Source organism: Cyanistes caeruleus, chromosome 23 (assembly GCF_971803275.1).
Source record: "Cyanistes caeruleus chromosome 23, bCyaCae1.hap1.1, whole genome shotgun sequence".
NCBI lineage: Eukaryota > Metazoa > Chordata > Aves > Passeriformes > Paridae > Cyanistes > Cyanistes caeruleus.
In genome coordinates, this window is record NC_141723.1 from 1,014,297 (window position 1) to 1,029,202 (window position 14,906).

Sequence of the window (14,906 nt, forward strand, 5' to 3'; positions counted from 1 at the left end):
ATGCAAAAACAAATCTCCGTGGGAAATGCCAGCAGGGAAAGCAGATGGAGCAACGGGCTGGAGCTCTGTCCTGGCTCTCTGGTTGGGATGTGCGGCCGAGGGGCTGCGAGGAGTGGGGTGGTTGAACCCAGGAGCTAAATTTGGGCTGCTCTGTGTTTATTCAGAGCTCAGTGGTGTAAACAGCCGTGCTCTGCTGACCTGCACGAGCAGCCTGGCCTGGGCAGTTCATCCCACAGAGTCTGGAGCTCAGCAAGCACCGAGATTCCCTCCCTGCTTTCCAGGAGCAGGATGTGCTGCTTCAGCCCAGCCCCACTGAGCTCAGGGAGGGATTTTAGAGGTTTCACCCACCTGCTCCTGCCTGGCTGTGATCACCCTGCCCTTCTCTCCCACATTTGCTTCCAGCCCCTGTGTTTAGCAGAGCCATGCTTCCACAGGCATCCCTCTTCCCAAATCCCTGTCCTGAGCTCCAATGGCACCGGATCGTGGTGGGAGGAGTTTCCCCTCCACAACCACCTGAAGTCAGGGATTTTGGGGCTCTCCCACGCCTGCCAAGAGCACCTCGCCCTCACTGGCTGTCGCTGCAGCTCCTCACTTCATTAGCACCAGGGATGTTTATAAATGGCAGGATAATATTTTTCATTTCCAGTTTGGGTTTCCAGGGCAGCCACTTTCTGAAGCACTTAGGAAGTTTAGAGAAGATGAGGTTATATAAACGTTTTTTTCCCCCTGGGCCCTTATTAATCAAGTGGCTGTGGAGCCATTCCCAGAGCTTTGGGATTGAGGGCACTGGCTGGGTGAGGGGAGGCAGCTTTTTCTTGGCTCCCACCCTTTATTTGTGAGTTTGGGATGAATCCTTCTCTCAGACCTGGCTGTGGGGTTTGAAGGTGGACAGAGGGCTGAGGAAGCTGCTCCTGGGTTATGTTAAACTGTGTTTGGGGCTGGACTCTTGTGTGGCCCCTTCTGGGCCTTTGTGTGAGCCATGGCACATCTTTTAATGATGTTTTTCCTGGCCCTTTGGATGCATGCCTGTAAAACTCGGTTATTTGGTGTAAAACCTTTGCATTTCCTGAGTGCAGGGCAAATAAGATTTCAACAACAGCATGCATTGAGTTGATTTCTGTGCTTTTCCAATGAAACCCTATGGGTGTGCATGTACACTGATGAATAATTCCCTGATGCATTCCCAAAGCTTCCCAGCTTTTTCCCACCCAAGCTCCACCAGAAGCTGCACCCCAGGGTGGTTTGGAAAACAGGAGCCAGCTTTGGTTCCCATTAGAATGAAACCAAGCTCTGCCTCCTCTCCTCTTCTTCCATGTCCTTCCTCCCACTCCCTCCTCCCCACAAGGGATGAGGAACAGGGATTTTTTGTTTTCCCTGGGTGGATGGAGCTCTGTCTGCAGCAGCAGGTCCAGCTGCTTCCAGCCTGGAGCTGCAGGTCCACAGAAAATCAGCTCATTCATCTGCTGCCCCACCTTGTCAATCCTCCAGCCAGGCTCTTCCAGTATGAAAACGGTGACTGAAATAGCCAGGGGTGGGAAATGATGATTTAAAGGGGGTAAAAGGGATATTTGCAAATATTGCTGACTGGGGCCTTGACAGAAAGAAACTGAATTTCTTCTGGGTTTCGGGAGCATGTGAGGAAAGGTGATAAACATCTGGAGTGATTTAGGAGTTCTGGGCTGTTGTGCTGGAGCTCAGACCAAGGAATTGGGCTGGGATGAGGAGCAAATCCTCCTGTGGCTTTTGGCTCCAGCTGGTGCAGGTTGTGTGTTCCAAATGTCCATGCTCACCTGCCCCAGGGATGGTTGTGGTGGCCCAGGACATTTCAGGCAGCCCTGGGGTGTTTGATGCATCATCTGAGTGGATTTTCTTCACTTCCCAGAACTCCTTTTCAGATTGTAAGGAAACTCCAAGCACCAACGATTTTGTTTCATCTCACAGAACACAAATTGGCTTCCTAACTTCCCTTTGGCCTCATCCTCATTCAAGACCTTCCCCTCCCACAGAATCCTCCTAGAAGAGGTGAACTAACTGGGTGAAAAGAGCTTGTTAACAAATTACTTTTAATAGGCTTTTTTTTTTTTTTCTTTCCATTTTGCAATTCCTTCCCATATTAAAGTGCAAAAATAGAAAGTTTTCGCTCTGGTTGAATGACACAACATTTTCCTTGTTTATTTTCTTTCCACTGCTTTAACCCAACAAGTGTGGGAAAAGCAAAAAAAAACCAACAAAAAACCAAAAAACCTACAACAAACTGGTCTGTATCAGCCAGGAACATATTTAGAAAAAAAATATTTGCATCTGATTTTTTTCCTTGAGCCACCAGCAAAGCATGAAAAATAATAGATAAATCATCTGTTTTCATGGCTTTTGTCAGGTGGATAGGGAAGCAGCGTGTGCTGAAGCCTCCCGGGACCCCAGGATCTCTGTTCAACAGCTTCCTGAAGATGGGATGAGGGAATGAATGGCTTCAGCCTGAAGAGGGTGGGTTTAATGGGATATTGGGAAGGAGATAATCCCTGGGAGGATGGGGAGGCCCTGGCCCAGAGCAGCTGCGGCTGCTCCATCCCTGGCAGTGCCCAAGGCCAGGTCGGACGGGGCTTGGAGCAGCCTGGGACAGGGGAAGGTGTCCCTGCCCACGGCAGGGGTGGCACCGCGTGGGCTTTAAGGTCCCTTAAAGTCCCGAAATGTGCGGCGCTGCTGCCCGTGGCTGTCCCGGGGTGAGCACATCCCCTCGGGAGCCGCGCTTCCCCGGCAGCAGCTGCCTGCTCCCATTCACACCCGCAAGCATTTAGGGCCTCGGCGAGCTCATCAGGAGACGCTCCCGGGGAGAGAGGCGTGTTATTTAATTAGCTGTACAATGGGCTGGCTGGGAGGCACGTGGTGCCTCTGATGGCAGCAGATAGATGTCCTTTTAGCCGGGCTAATTGTCGGGAAATAGCGGGGGCTTTGTTCAGCCCCAGCGTGGGCTCTGTGATCTCGCAGAGCCCAGGGGCTGCCCGCTTATAACTTTAGACAGATCCATTCAAGCCTGGCCCGCAGCGAGGGGCCGAACAAGCCGGGCATTGTTGCAGAGCCAGGAGCGGCGGCCAAGAAAACCACCCCGAAAAACCCAAACACGTGTAGGGAGGAATATTTCCCTGGCGTTTATTCACTGCCGGGCCAGGTTGCCAAGCTCGGACAATTGCGGGAGAGGAGGTTTTCCCTCTTTGAGACGCGTTTGCAGGCGGATCCCTCACCCCAGGAGCGGTGCTGGGGGTGGCTCTGCTGGCACAGCCTCTCTGCGGCTCCAGGGCTGCTCTCAGCCGGCAATCCCCGAGCTCTGGGCACGGTGTGCATGGGATAACGCTGCCCAGCCCTGAATTATCTCTCTAGCCTGTGTGCACCTGTCCCCTCACCTTGCTGGGACACTGCTTTGGGACGGAGGCACCTTGGCTGCTGGATCTTGGTTTTTGCCTCCCAGGTCCTGTGGAACAAGGGATGGAAATCCCAGTTCTCTCTCCTGAGCTCTCCCCTCAAATCTCCTTTTGGAGGCCTCATCACTGTCCCCAGCCCCCTGAGCTTTTCCTTTGGGACTGCTGAACTCCCAGCTCCTTGGGAAGGGAGAAAATGTCATTGAAGAAAGGGATGGAGGCTTGAAGGTGGAAATGTGACCATCACTTGTGTTCCATCACTTGAACCCCTCTGTCCTTGCCTCGGTGTTACCCTGGGGCTCACTGCAGTCCGTGGTTTATTTTCCTGGGCTGATCCCTTCCAACTAGCCGTGAGCCTGGGATTTTCCTGGTGGCTGCCACTTCTCAGGCTCTGGATTCTATTCCAGAGCTCGGAGCTGGCCTCCCTTGGGAGGTGCCTGTGTGTCTCTTGGACCTCGATAAAGTGAAATGTGGCTGCCCCTCGGTGTTTGGTGAAGCTGTAGGTGGTGTTTTGGTGGAGGTGGGTTTTTGAAGGATGGAAAGGGCAGGTAAGTGTCAGTGATCACAGTCTGGCTGTCAGGAGACCATTTCTGAGCAGTGCCTCGAGTATCCCAGGGAAGGGAATTTCAAGGGCTACCAGGGATCAGTTCAGTAAGGAGCCACTGGTGAATGCCAAGAGCGCAGCCACAAGCAGAGCTGTGCTGTTAAACCTGAGCTGCTCTGTGATCTGAAGGAGAGAGATCTGAGGCCAGGGAGAGAGCAAAGGCGAGAGAGGTGTCCTGCAGGTGAGATTTGATGTGTATGGGCTGCACATGCTCGGTGTAATTGAGAATATCGGCAGCTCAACAGCAAAACCCTTCAGGATGTGCTCGCCATGAGCTCAGGGCTGTGCCTGGAGGGGAGAGGGAGAATGTCCGGAGAGAAAACAGCGGCTTACGAGGATTTTCCGTTCGGCTGCTTCTTCCAGCAGGGCCACGAGCGAGTGCCAGCACCCCCGGAGAAGGAATTCCCGTCAGGATGGCACTGGCGGAGCCCGGAGCAGCCCCTCGGGATGAGGGGCTCTGGGAAGCCAGGAGCGGGAGGCACTTGGAGATGCTCAAGCAGCCTGCGAGGCTCGCTCGGCTCTCCCGGCGTGGCCAGGGCTGATCTGCCGCAGCCACGCGGGCTCCGTGTGCCGAGCCCTGACCCCCGCTGGCCACAAAGCGCCTTTTGTGAGCCCTCCCCGCCGGCACTTAATGAGAGCCGGAGCCGCGGAGGCTCGGGGCCGGGGACAGTCGCTCACAGGAGCGCATTGTGGCAGGGATGGCTCGGGGCTGGAGATGCCAGCGGGAACACTGCCCTGCTGCTCCTGCCGCCAGCGCCCGGGCTGCGGCACCGTCCGTGCTGCGGCACCGTCCGGGCTGCGGCACCGTCCGTGCTGCGGCACCGTCCGTGCACCGGCACCGCCCGGGCTGCGGCACCGTCCGGGCTGTGGCACTGTCCGTGCACCGGCACCGTCCGTGCACCGGCACCGTCCGGGCTGCGGCACCGTCCGTGCACCGGCACCGTCCGGGCTGCGGCACCGTCCGTGCTGCGGCACCGTCCGGGCACCGGCACCGTCCGGGCTGTGGCACCGTCCGTGCACCGGCACCGTCCGTGCACCGGCACCGTCCGGGCTGCAGCCCCGCGGCGAGGGGACCCCGGGCCACATCTGGGCACGGGGAAGCCACGCTCGGGGCACGGCCATCACCTCCGGGAGCCCTGGTGCTGGGGGAGCGGCCCGGGCCCGCAGGAGGTGCCGCTACCGAGCCCTGCTTCCATGCCCCAGCCAAAAACTGGGGCTGGAGTCAGCAGGGCTAACCCAGCCTCCTCCTACCGAAATACTCCAATACTTCCCAGCTATTACGGCGCTTGAAAGAATTTCTCGTATCATTTTAAATTCCAGGAAAGGTCTCTCCCAGGGGAACGGCCGTGGCAGCTGCCTGCTCTTTCCTCTCATTGCACAGAGCCACCTCCACACCCAGGGCCACCTCCCTGCTCTTTCCTTTCTTGGAGTGGTGGCTGCTGCTCCTTCCAACAATGTCCCCGTTACGATAAATCCTTTCATGTCTCCGTTTCTCCCTGGAATTGCAGGACACGTTTTTTGGTTTTGTTTTTGTTTTTTTTTCTTTTTTCTTTTTCCTTTCCCCTTTGCTCCCGATTTTTGTCTCATGCCCTCTGGGTATTGTTTACTTGACAAAACATCAAACCTAATCCCTGACCGCTCGCGGTCATTAAAAATCCCATGGCAGTTTTGGGGAAGGCTCCAATGTGGCTAATTACGTTCTGCCATAAATATCCCCCTGCAGTTTTAATTGGATATGGTGTTCTTCATTTCCTGGCCATTACAGCTGGATGGATGTTCCACGTTATTACGTGGTCCTTGTATTTCACCCCAGCTTTTGGGAGCAGCAGTGCTCGGAAAACCTCTCTCTCCAGAGCAGAAGTTACACCTAATTCCTGCAGGAATGAGAATTGGGAAATGTGAGGGATAGGAGAAGCTGCCCCAGCTCCACGACATCTGAAGGAGAGTCAGCAGCTGCCCTGGGCTGGGACAGGAGTGAATTTGGCCGTGAAAGAGGCATCCCAGCCAGGAGAGAGGTCATGGAAGAGCCATCCTTGCAGTCTAAAATCACAGCAAAGGCTTCTAACACCTTTCCTCAGTGCTAAATGAACAATAATTATTATTGTTCCGTTAAGCCAAGGTTAGTCGGGAGCCCGAGGAACAATGGGGCATTACTGCCCATCCTTTCTTTGTTGGCAGGGAGGACAGATGGTTATCGCCCATCCTGGGGCTGCAGGGCCGTTCTCCAGCCCCGCATCCTCCCTCCCGGCCAGAGCCCGAATGGACATTGACGCTCCAGAGCGACACTGTGGAAAACGAGGGTGAGACTTGGATGGGGAAGAGGAAAGATTTTCCTAAAGCCTGTGAGCAGCAAATAGGAACCAGTTGCTGAGGCGAAGTCATGTTTGGCAGGTCTTGGACTCGGAATGGTCACATCCCAGCTGAAGAAACTAATCAATGGATTCCTTCCATGCCTTCTGTGAACACTGAGCCATTGAGCAGCTCAGCTGGAGCTCAGAGCCAGGGCTTTCATGTTGCAGCTCTGAAGTGAACACAAATTAAGGCGGCTGCTGGGATGGAGTTGGAAGGAGAGGTTCAGCTGCCCTGGGAGGAAACCTCTGTCCGCAGCCACTCTGCTCTCTTCCTCCCCTTTGGGGATTTTTACCCCGGTGTTACTTTTGGAAGCATTTCCAGTTTCCCTGCGTGTAGGGATTGCCATGCCTTGCACCAGCAAAATGGACCACAGGTCTGGGGAGGCACAAGGGGCTGAGGCAAAGCTCAGAGCTCCTCTGCAGCCATCCCACACCAAGCTGGGCTCAGTGACACTGGCTCTGTGGGATCAGGGCTCAGCCAAGATGCCAGGAGCGTGTGGATCTCTCCTAATTAAAACCACTCAAGCTGTGAGAAAGGTCTTTGTTAGAGCCTCTGTCCAGGTCCAGAAGAGAAGAATGTCCAGTACAGGTGCCCTGGAGTTCAGCCAGTCCTCGAGGCTGTAACACTGCAGGAGAGGCTGAGCCAAAAGCATCGGCCCAGGGGAGCAAGGCTAGAGCAGAGACACCTCAGGGCTGCCTCCTCTGTCTCTGCATGGCCATCTGTGGTGGCTCCATCCAGGGCCTCGTGCCGTGTGCCACCAACAGCCTGTCCCAGCCTGCCGGGCGAGTCCCAGTGACCCGCAGCACCTCCTGCTCCGTGTCGCTCCTGGGGCTGTGGTTTGTGCAGGGGGGGTCACTGGGACCGCAGGTGCTTTCTGATGGCTCCGGCAGGCAGCTGCACCCCCAGGCACCCCCAGGCAGCCCCAGGCAGCCCCAGGCAGCCCTCTCCTCTCCTCTCCCCTCCCTGCCGCGGGACCCCAGCCCGGCCCAGCACGGGAGGGGAAGGATTGGCGGCTCTGATAACTGCATCAGGTTTCTCTTCCCAAGCCTGCTCTGGAGGGATCAGAGATCAGACAGAAAGGCAGCTGTTTCTCCTGAATCCCCTTTTGATTTTCAGCTAGGAACATTCTGCTAAATCTTCTCTCTCTAGTTTCTTCCTTCAATCGTTGTTGTATGGGGAAGAAAGAAACCCAAACTGAGGGCAGGTGCAAGCATGTGATCCCGTCCCCGGGAGGGACCACATTTTATCCTTGCAGCCATCCTCTTCCCACCTCCGGATTTCCAGGTTCATTCCTGTGGTAGGTTTCAAACCTCCAGCTGAGGTTTCCAGCCCTGTGCTCTGAGCACGGCTCAGGTTCTCCCAAGCCCTCGGGAATCAGTGGAGGAAGGTTTTTCATCACAGCAAATTCCTCCACTGCTGCAGGAATAGCTTGCCCAGAACTGATCTTGCAAGTAAATTGGAAACAAGATTGCCTGTAAAACTGGGAACGTGAGAGGTTGTCACTGGGTGAGGAAGATTAACTTTGGGCTCCCTGTCCAGCTTTGCCAGCTCTCAGCCCTCCTGCTGCTCCTTGCCTTGGCCAAGCTGTGTGTGCAGCCAGAGCTGGCTCTCCTCGTCTGGCCCCGGCACCTCGCAGCTTCTTTCAGTTGCACAAACTCTCCTGCTATAAATACGCCCGTGGTGGCTGAGAAAGGCCCGGCTGCAGAAGCAAAATAATCTGAGCGGCAGTGTTTGCATCTGCAGCTCATCTTTCGGGGCCTTGGGAGGTTTCAGGGGTGTTTGCAAGCGAGACCCTGGTCCACCCTAAGGGCTGGGCAGTGACTGTGACCCTGGGCAGCTGCTCCTGTGGGCCTGTGCTCACTCGAGCCCGTCTTTGATGAGAGCAGCCTGATCTGTGCCAGAGTCGGAAGCTGTTAAAGACTTTCGGAGTGACAGAACCACAAGAGCTGGTTGCTAATGACTTTTTTTCTCCCTACCGGTAAGCTGACATCTGTGACTCATACTCTCCTTCTGCTGTGCCGTTTGTGGTCTGAAGTTTGTGCTACCTAAATACAATCAAATAGATTTCATGTGAAAACCGATATTCTTCTGTTAACTCCATGCTGTGCTGGCTTGACACTCATCTTGCATCTTAAAGATGCTTTTTATCCAGTCAGTTCCCAGCTGTCTTTGGCCTCCCACCTGTACCAAGCAGGCCTGGGAACAAGCCCCCCTGGCTGTCACCCAGAACAGCACAACGTGCACTGCTCTGCCCGGGCTGTGCCCCGGAGTTTGGATGTGCTCGTGGGTGGGAGAGGATCAGGCTGCTCCAGGCGGGATGATGGGAACGTGAAGGGGTGATGGAAATGTGAGGAGATGATGTGAGCGTGAAGGGGTGATGGGAGCTGAAGGGGTGAGTGTCAAAGGCAGCGGTTCATGTCGAGACAGGCACGGTGAAGACAACTGGCCCGGTTTCAACCATCGGTTTCGGGCAGCGGCTCCAGCCAGGGCTGCCTGCAGCCAGCGTGCTCAGACTCTTATCCCGTCATGTTTGCGGGCCGGGATGCGAGCAGAGGCCCTGGGTGCGCTGCCCCGGCTCCATCCCCGGAGCCCCGCTCCATCCCCGGAGCCCCGCTCCATCCCCGGAGCCCGGCTCCATCCCCAAACCCCCGCTCCATCCCCAAACCCCCGCTCCATCCCCGGAGCCCCGCTCCATCCCCGGAGCCCGGCTCCATCCCCGGAGCCCCGGCTCCATCCCCAAAGCCCCGCTCCATCCCCGGAGCCCCGGCTCCATCCCCGGAGCCCCGCTCCATCCCCGGAGCCCCGCTCCATCCCCGGAGCCCCGCTCCATCCCCGGAGCCCCGCTCCATCCCCGGATCCCCGTTCTCCCGGCAGCGCCGGCTCCGCTCCCCGCAGCGCCGGGGCCGGGTCCGCCTCCGGGGCGGGGCGGGTCCCTCCCCTCCCCTCCCTCCCCTCCCTCCCCTCCCTCCCCTCCCTCCCCTCCCTCCCCTCCCTCCCGCCGCTGTCACCGCTCGGGGCCGGCCCAGCGCCCTCCCCTCGGCTCAGCCCGGCCGGGGCGGCGGCGGCGGGGACGGGCGAAGCGGAGCAGGGAGCGCAGCCGGGAGCGGAGCGAGGGAGCGCGGAAGGAAGGGAGGAAGGAAGGAGGAGGAGGAAGAGGAGGAAGAAGAGGAGCAGCGGGAGGAGGCAGGCAGCGCCGGCCGCGCTGCCCCGGGAGCTCCGCTCCGCTCTCGGCGGGGCTCAGCCGCCGCCCCCCGCTCCCGGCGCGACGCCCCCGCGGCGCTGCCCCAGCCATGAAGGCGGCGGTGGATCTGACCATCATCAAGACGGAGAAGGTGGACATCGAGCTCTTCCCGTCCCCCGGTGAGCGCCGTGCCCCCTCCGCGCCCCGCTCCGCGCAGCCCCGGCCCCTTCTCCCCGCGAAACCGGGAGAGCTTTGCCCGGGGGGGAGAGGCTTCACCGCTGGGGTGCTCAGAGAGGTCGCTGTGGGGTTTTTTGGGGTTTCTTTTGGAAGGGAACACTGAGCGCACCCCAAGTCGCGGCGCAGCGGCGCCGCCCGGGCTCTGCCCGCTGCCGAAGGCGAGTTGACTTTGCGAGCGCTTTTATGACTTTCCATCCCCTTCCTTCTCTTAAAAGCCACCCCGCCGCCCCTCCAGCCTCCTTCCATCACGCTCCTGGCATCCTTGGCGGGATGGAGGGAAGCCCGTGCGGCGGGGAGGCAGGAGAGATGCGCTCCCCAGGACTGTTGCCGGGATGTGCGCTCCCCCAGCCCTCGCTGCTGATGTCTTGTGTGGTCCAAGCGCTCGTGCTGTTTGGGAAACACAACTCCAGCCGTAACTCTTCTGGGTTTAGCGCCTTAATCCAGGAAAACCCGCCGCCTTCATTTTATTTTCGCCCTTTTGGAGCTGGAGAAATGTGCGGAGGGAGGCTGCAGAAGGCAACGCATTACTGAAGGGAGCGAGAAGGGTTTTTTTGTGTGTTGTAGCGGCGAGTTCAGCTGCTGCTGGCTGTGGTTACTGCTCCGAGCCGAGCCCTGACTAGAATAAGGGCTGCTGTTCACACACTGGTGGCGTCCGCCTGCTCGCTGACCCCGGGCGCTCAACTCCTCTCTGCCCTGCCCAGGCGAGGTGGAGGATGAAATTTGGAGTGCCCGCAGGAAAAAAAACCAAAAACCAACAACCCTTTTTTCTGCATAAAACGAGCCCTGTTGCTTCATCTCTCCCTGCTGCAATTCCCACTGCCCAAACTGAAAGTTAGCTGGATTTTGTGCAGCGCCGGTGTGGCGAAGAAAATCAAATTAAAGATTGAGTTGAACGTTTCCCTGCTGGTTAGGAAGTTTCTAGGAAAGCCAGAAGGGAGGCACAGCTCTTGCAGACACTGGGATTTTGGGCTGCATGTGGAAATAAAATGACAGCTGAGTGCTGGAGCCGCACAGGGGTTGGTGCTTAGCCTTCAGTAGATGCTGGTGCAGCATCAGCTGGGCTGCAGAGATGGTGCTGCCTGGCCATCAGCCATCCAAGGGCTATGGAGTGTCCAGTGCAGGAGAGTCTCCCTTGGCATCCCTCCTCCCACCCTCCCTGGCCGCAGGCAGCCCGCTCAGAGCCTGCCGTGCTCCCTGCCCCGGCAGCAGGGCTGAGCCCGGCTCCCAGGTGTGGGATGGGGAGCACCAGGCTTCAAAATGCCCCAGGGATGCTGAGGATGCACCTACGGCTGAAAGGAGAGGCTGGAGTGGAGCTGAGGACCTGGTTGTGCCTCTTTCCTAAAACTTCGGTGAACACTCATTCCTGCCCTTCAGCCCCTGAGGGCAGCCTGTTTGCTTGGAGGGGAGGAGAACGGGATAGGAATAAACACCTGGACCATCAGGGATAGGCTTTGCTTTTCACTCCAGAGTGTCTGTTTAAATTTGCACTCTCCTGGTGTGGGTGAGAGCTCCCACGGAGGCTCTGGGTGCTCTGGGTGCCTGAACCCTGGAGCAGTGGAATTCCCTGGTGCCTGAAGGGAGGACTCAGAGTTTCACCCTGCCTTAAGTTCATTTCTTCTGTCCCTGAAAGCTCTTCTGCAGCTGATGCCAGCAAACAGTTCTTAGAGCTGACCCAAAATTTAAACTTGGGCAGGAAGAGCACTGAAAAACACCAACCCAAGAGGTAGAAAAGAGCTGCCACCCCATCAGCCTCAGCTGCAGCCGCTCCTGTGCTGGTGGCTGCGCTCGCTGGGAGCCACAAAGGTCAGTGCTGTCAATTAGCTGGCTTAACCTCATTTCCCCTCCAACTCAGAGAGAACACTGCAGCTTTCTGGTTTGGTGGGATTGATGGTGAGGGAAGGAGTGTGGATGCTGCTGGGTTGTGTTCCTGGGATCCAGCCGTGCTGCGGGGAGGGAACGTCACTTCTCTCTGCTCCTGGAGGGCTCATCTGCTCCTGATGGCTCCTTCAGCCCTGATTCTCACACAAATGTCCCCACTGTCCTTAACTCCAAAATGGGCTGAGAACTCCAGCCCTTTTTCTCTTCACAAAGCAGCTGTGCCAGATGTTGTCCATGGGGTTAACCTTGGGCAGGGTCCCTGCAGCCAGAGGATTTCAGCTGTGCCGGATGTTTGATGTGCCAGGTGCCTGATGCCCCATGAATCTGTGCCTCTGTGCCCTCTCACCCCCCAAACCAAACCCTGCTGCGCCCCACACCTCTGTCTGCAAAACTCTGGGGAGATTTGTGGTGTGTCCAAAGGGTTTAAAAATAACCTGGAAGGGATGTGGAGTTGTAGAAATCTTCCAAAGCCAAATCCACCCCCTCCACCCCCGCTGTTACCAGGGGGAATGTGTGAGTGAGATGAGCAGGTCAGAGCCTGAGCCCCATGGGGGTGGGCTCTCCTTCAAGATGCAATTCTGTGTGATATTTTTATGAGGATGTGATAGAGAGGGTGGTAACATCACTTGTGGTTGTACATACATGGCTGATCCACCAGTGGTTGGTGGGACATTTTCTGAAACAGTAAAACCCCAAACCGTGTAAAATACAACCCCAAGGGGAACTTCACCTGGGGGTTGGTGAATGCTGCCCTCCACAAACCACTTTGTTCCCTGCAGCTCTGCCAAGCTGCATTTGCTGCCTGTGGGCAGAGTGGGAAGCAGCTCCCCAGCCCTGGCTGGCCCTGGGGCTCCCAAGTGCTCATTTCTTGCTAAGGAAGCTGCGGATTTGCCACCCCCGAGGTACCAGAGCTGTAATCCCAGATGTGGTTCCTGGGTATCCCAGGTGGAGCAGGGATGCCCAGCTCCCCATCCTGCATCCAGCTCCTTTTGCCTCCTTTCCCTGGAGGTGTGTTACGGAGCAGGGGTGGCTTTGTTCCTGGAAAAAGGATTTGCTCTGTGCACACACAGCACAAAAATCCGGGCTTTTCGGCTCTTCCCATGCCTACCCTGAGGACAGCTGGGACATGGACACGTTGTTTCCATTGGCCTGTGCGTGGGTGGCATCCCAGGGGTGTGTTTTTATCTGGCAAGAACCTTTCCCTCTGTTTAGGATTTGGGACAAACATCACTTAGGGCTGAAGTAAGATTTTCCCTTCCAACCCAAATGTCTGTAAGATTCTGGTTCTCCTGCTGTGGTGGTGCAGGGTACAGGGAAGCTCCTACACAGCTTCCCTGCAGCTTTTGGATGTAGGACCTGCCTGGATTGTGCTTCTCCCCCTTCCCACAGCCAGGTCAGGCTTTGCTTTCACTTTCAGCACAAACAAGGGAGTTCGCATTAAAGCGAGCCTGGCAAATGCAGAGCTCCTCCACAGGGCCTCGCCGTGGGCAAGTGGCAGAGAAAATCCTTCTTCTTTAGGTTTTAGGAGGGGACCCTTCATTCTGCCCTCTCCCTTGTCTAGGGAGGCCGGGTTTGCAGCCATCCCTGGCTCCCAGGTGTGCACGGAACGGGCTCCCAGCAGGATCAGTGCGGCCAGCGGGGCCAGTTTGCTGAGCTGGTCGGGGTAAAAGTGCTCAGAGACTTGGGACATTATTCTCATCCAAAAAGAAAGGTTTGATCCTGCATTACCCTCGCAGGGCTGAGCCCTCCAGCTGTGTAAGCTCCTGTGTGACTCAGTTTCCCTGCTGCTGACAGCCTGCATGGCCAGGTTTTCTTTCCCTGCAGGATAAAACACAGCAGAGAACCCCAGCATCTCCTTCCCTGCCCTGGCAGGTTCTCTGTGCCCCCCTCTGCCTCAGTGGCACCGGGAGAGCGCTCACCTGTCCTCCCAGGCACACCCAGGGTGCCAGAGCCTGGCGGAGGGAAAGCACTCATTGACGTTTCCAGGGATGCAGGGAACTGCACCAGGATCTTTTGGAATGCTTTGCTCGGCAGGGCAGCCGAGGTGAGAGCTGGGGATGCTCTGTGTGGGCTGGAATGATCAGCAGCGAGGCTGAGGCTCAGAAATGGAGAGCTTGGGGCTGCTCTCGCATTTTCGGTGCTGATTGTCTGCGGAGGAGGTGAGAACTCAGCTGAAGAAGAGCAATTACCTCTGTATGTGCTGACAAAATGCCCATTACTGTGGTATCCAGCCGGGATGCGGGAATGAGAGGTTCCCAGGAGGGGGGTCTGGCTGCACTTGGCTGCCACCAGCTTCAGCTTTTTTAGTGTGGGCTTCTCACCAAAGCTCAGAAAAGGGGTGGAAAGAGGGCAGCTGTCCTTCAGGGACCCTCCCACCGAAGAGCATCCCCGGTTTTTAACCTGGGTAGAGGGAGGGAGATTTCCAGGGAGCAGGAGCAAAGCCCCTGCTTCACGTCTCCATCCCGAACGCCCCAAAGCACGCACCAAGTGTGTAATTACAGTGTCCTTACATGAAGTGGCCCCTAATTTGCCATGTAATTACAGCGTGCCATGCTTTGATGGGCCTTGCAGAATGCAGGGATAACACAGGCTCACGCTGGAATGCTGCACTCCAGCTCTCCCAAGCGAGTGCTGAGACATCCTGAGACTTCCTGCGCTCCCAAATCCAGAGCAGATTGCTGGCAGCGAGTGGCTGTGACTGCAGCAGACAGTGGCACGCTGAGCTTTGCCATGGGATTGTCACAGAATCCCGGAATGGTTTGGGTTGGAATCCTCAAAGATCTCATTATTCCACCTGGGAGACCTCCCACGAGTCCAGGCTGCTCCAAGCCCTGTCCAGCCTGGCCTTGGACACATCCAGGGATGGGGCAGCCCCAGCTTCTCTGGGAGCCAGCTCTGGATTTGCTGCTGTGGAAGTGCAGTGGCTGCACCCTCTGGATCCTGTCTGAGGAGCTGGGGGCAGCTGGATCAGATTTAGGGTGCAGAAGTTGTCCCATAGATTAAACCCTTAGCTGGCTGTAAAGCCATGCCAGAGATGTGAACTGGCTCTTGTCAGTTGTGGCACCAGGATCCACTGGGATTCTGGGGAAGAAGGGAACAAATCCGAGTAAATCTGTCCCAGATAAGGGGAGTCTTTTCCTTTTCTCTCTGTCAGCTGGTCCTTGCATGGCACAAGGTGGGGAAATTGCATGATTTAGGACAGTGAGTGTCACTGCTGTCCCTGATCCAAAGGATGGAGCTC

At 56.8% G+C, this 14,906-nt stretch overlaps 1 protein-coding gene across 4 annotated transcripts in view; it reads left to right on the forward strand.

Annotated features, from left to right (window-relative positions):
- Nucleotides 1–14,906, forward strand: part of ETS1 (ETS proto-oncogene 1, transcription factor) — a 78,270-nt gene that overhangs the window by 21,924 nt on the left and 41,440 nt on the right. Inside the window, exons 1-2 of one of the 4 annotated variants that reach the window (XM_086861157.1) lie at nt 9,419–9,462; nt 9,584–9,729. The exons of 2 other annotated variants lie outside the window; for them this stretch is intronic. In XM_086861157.1, the coding sequence (XP_086717283.1) occupies nt 9,660–9,729 (70 nt within the window). In that variant the 5' untranslated portion in view covers nt 9,419–9,462; nt 9,584–9,659. Of the gene's footprint in view, nt 1–9,418; nt 9,730–14,906 lie in introns of those variants that run through there. One more of the 4 variants, XM_086861158.1, reaches the window with a different exon arrangement.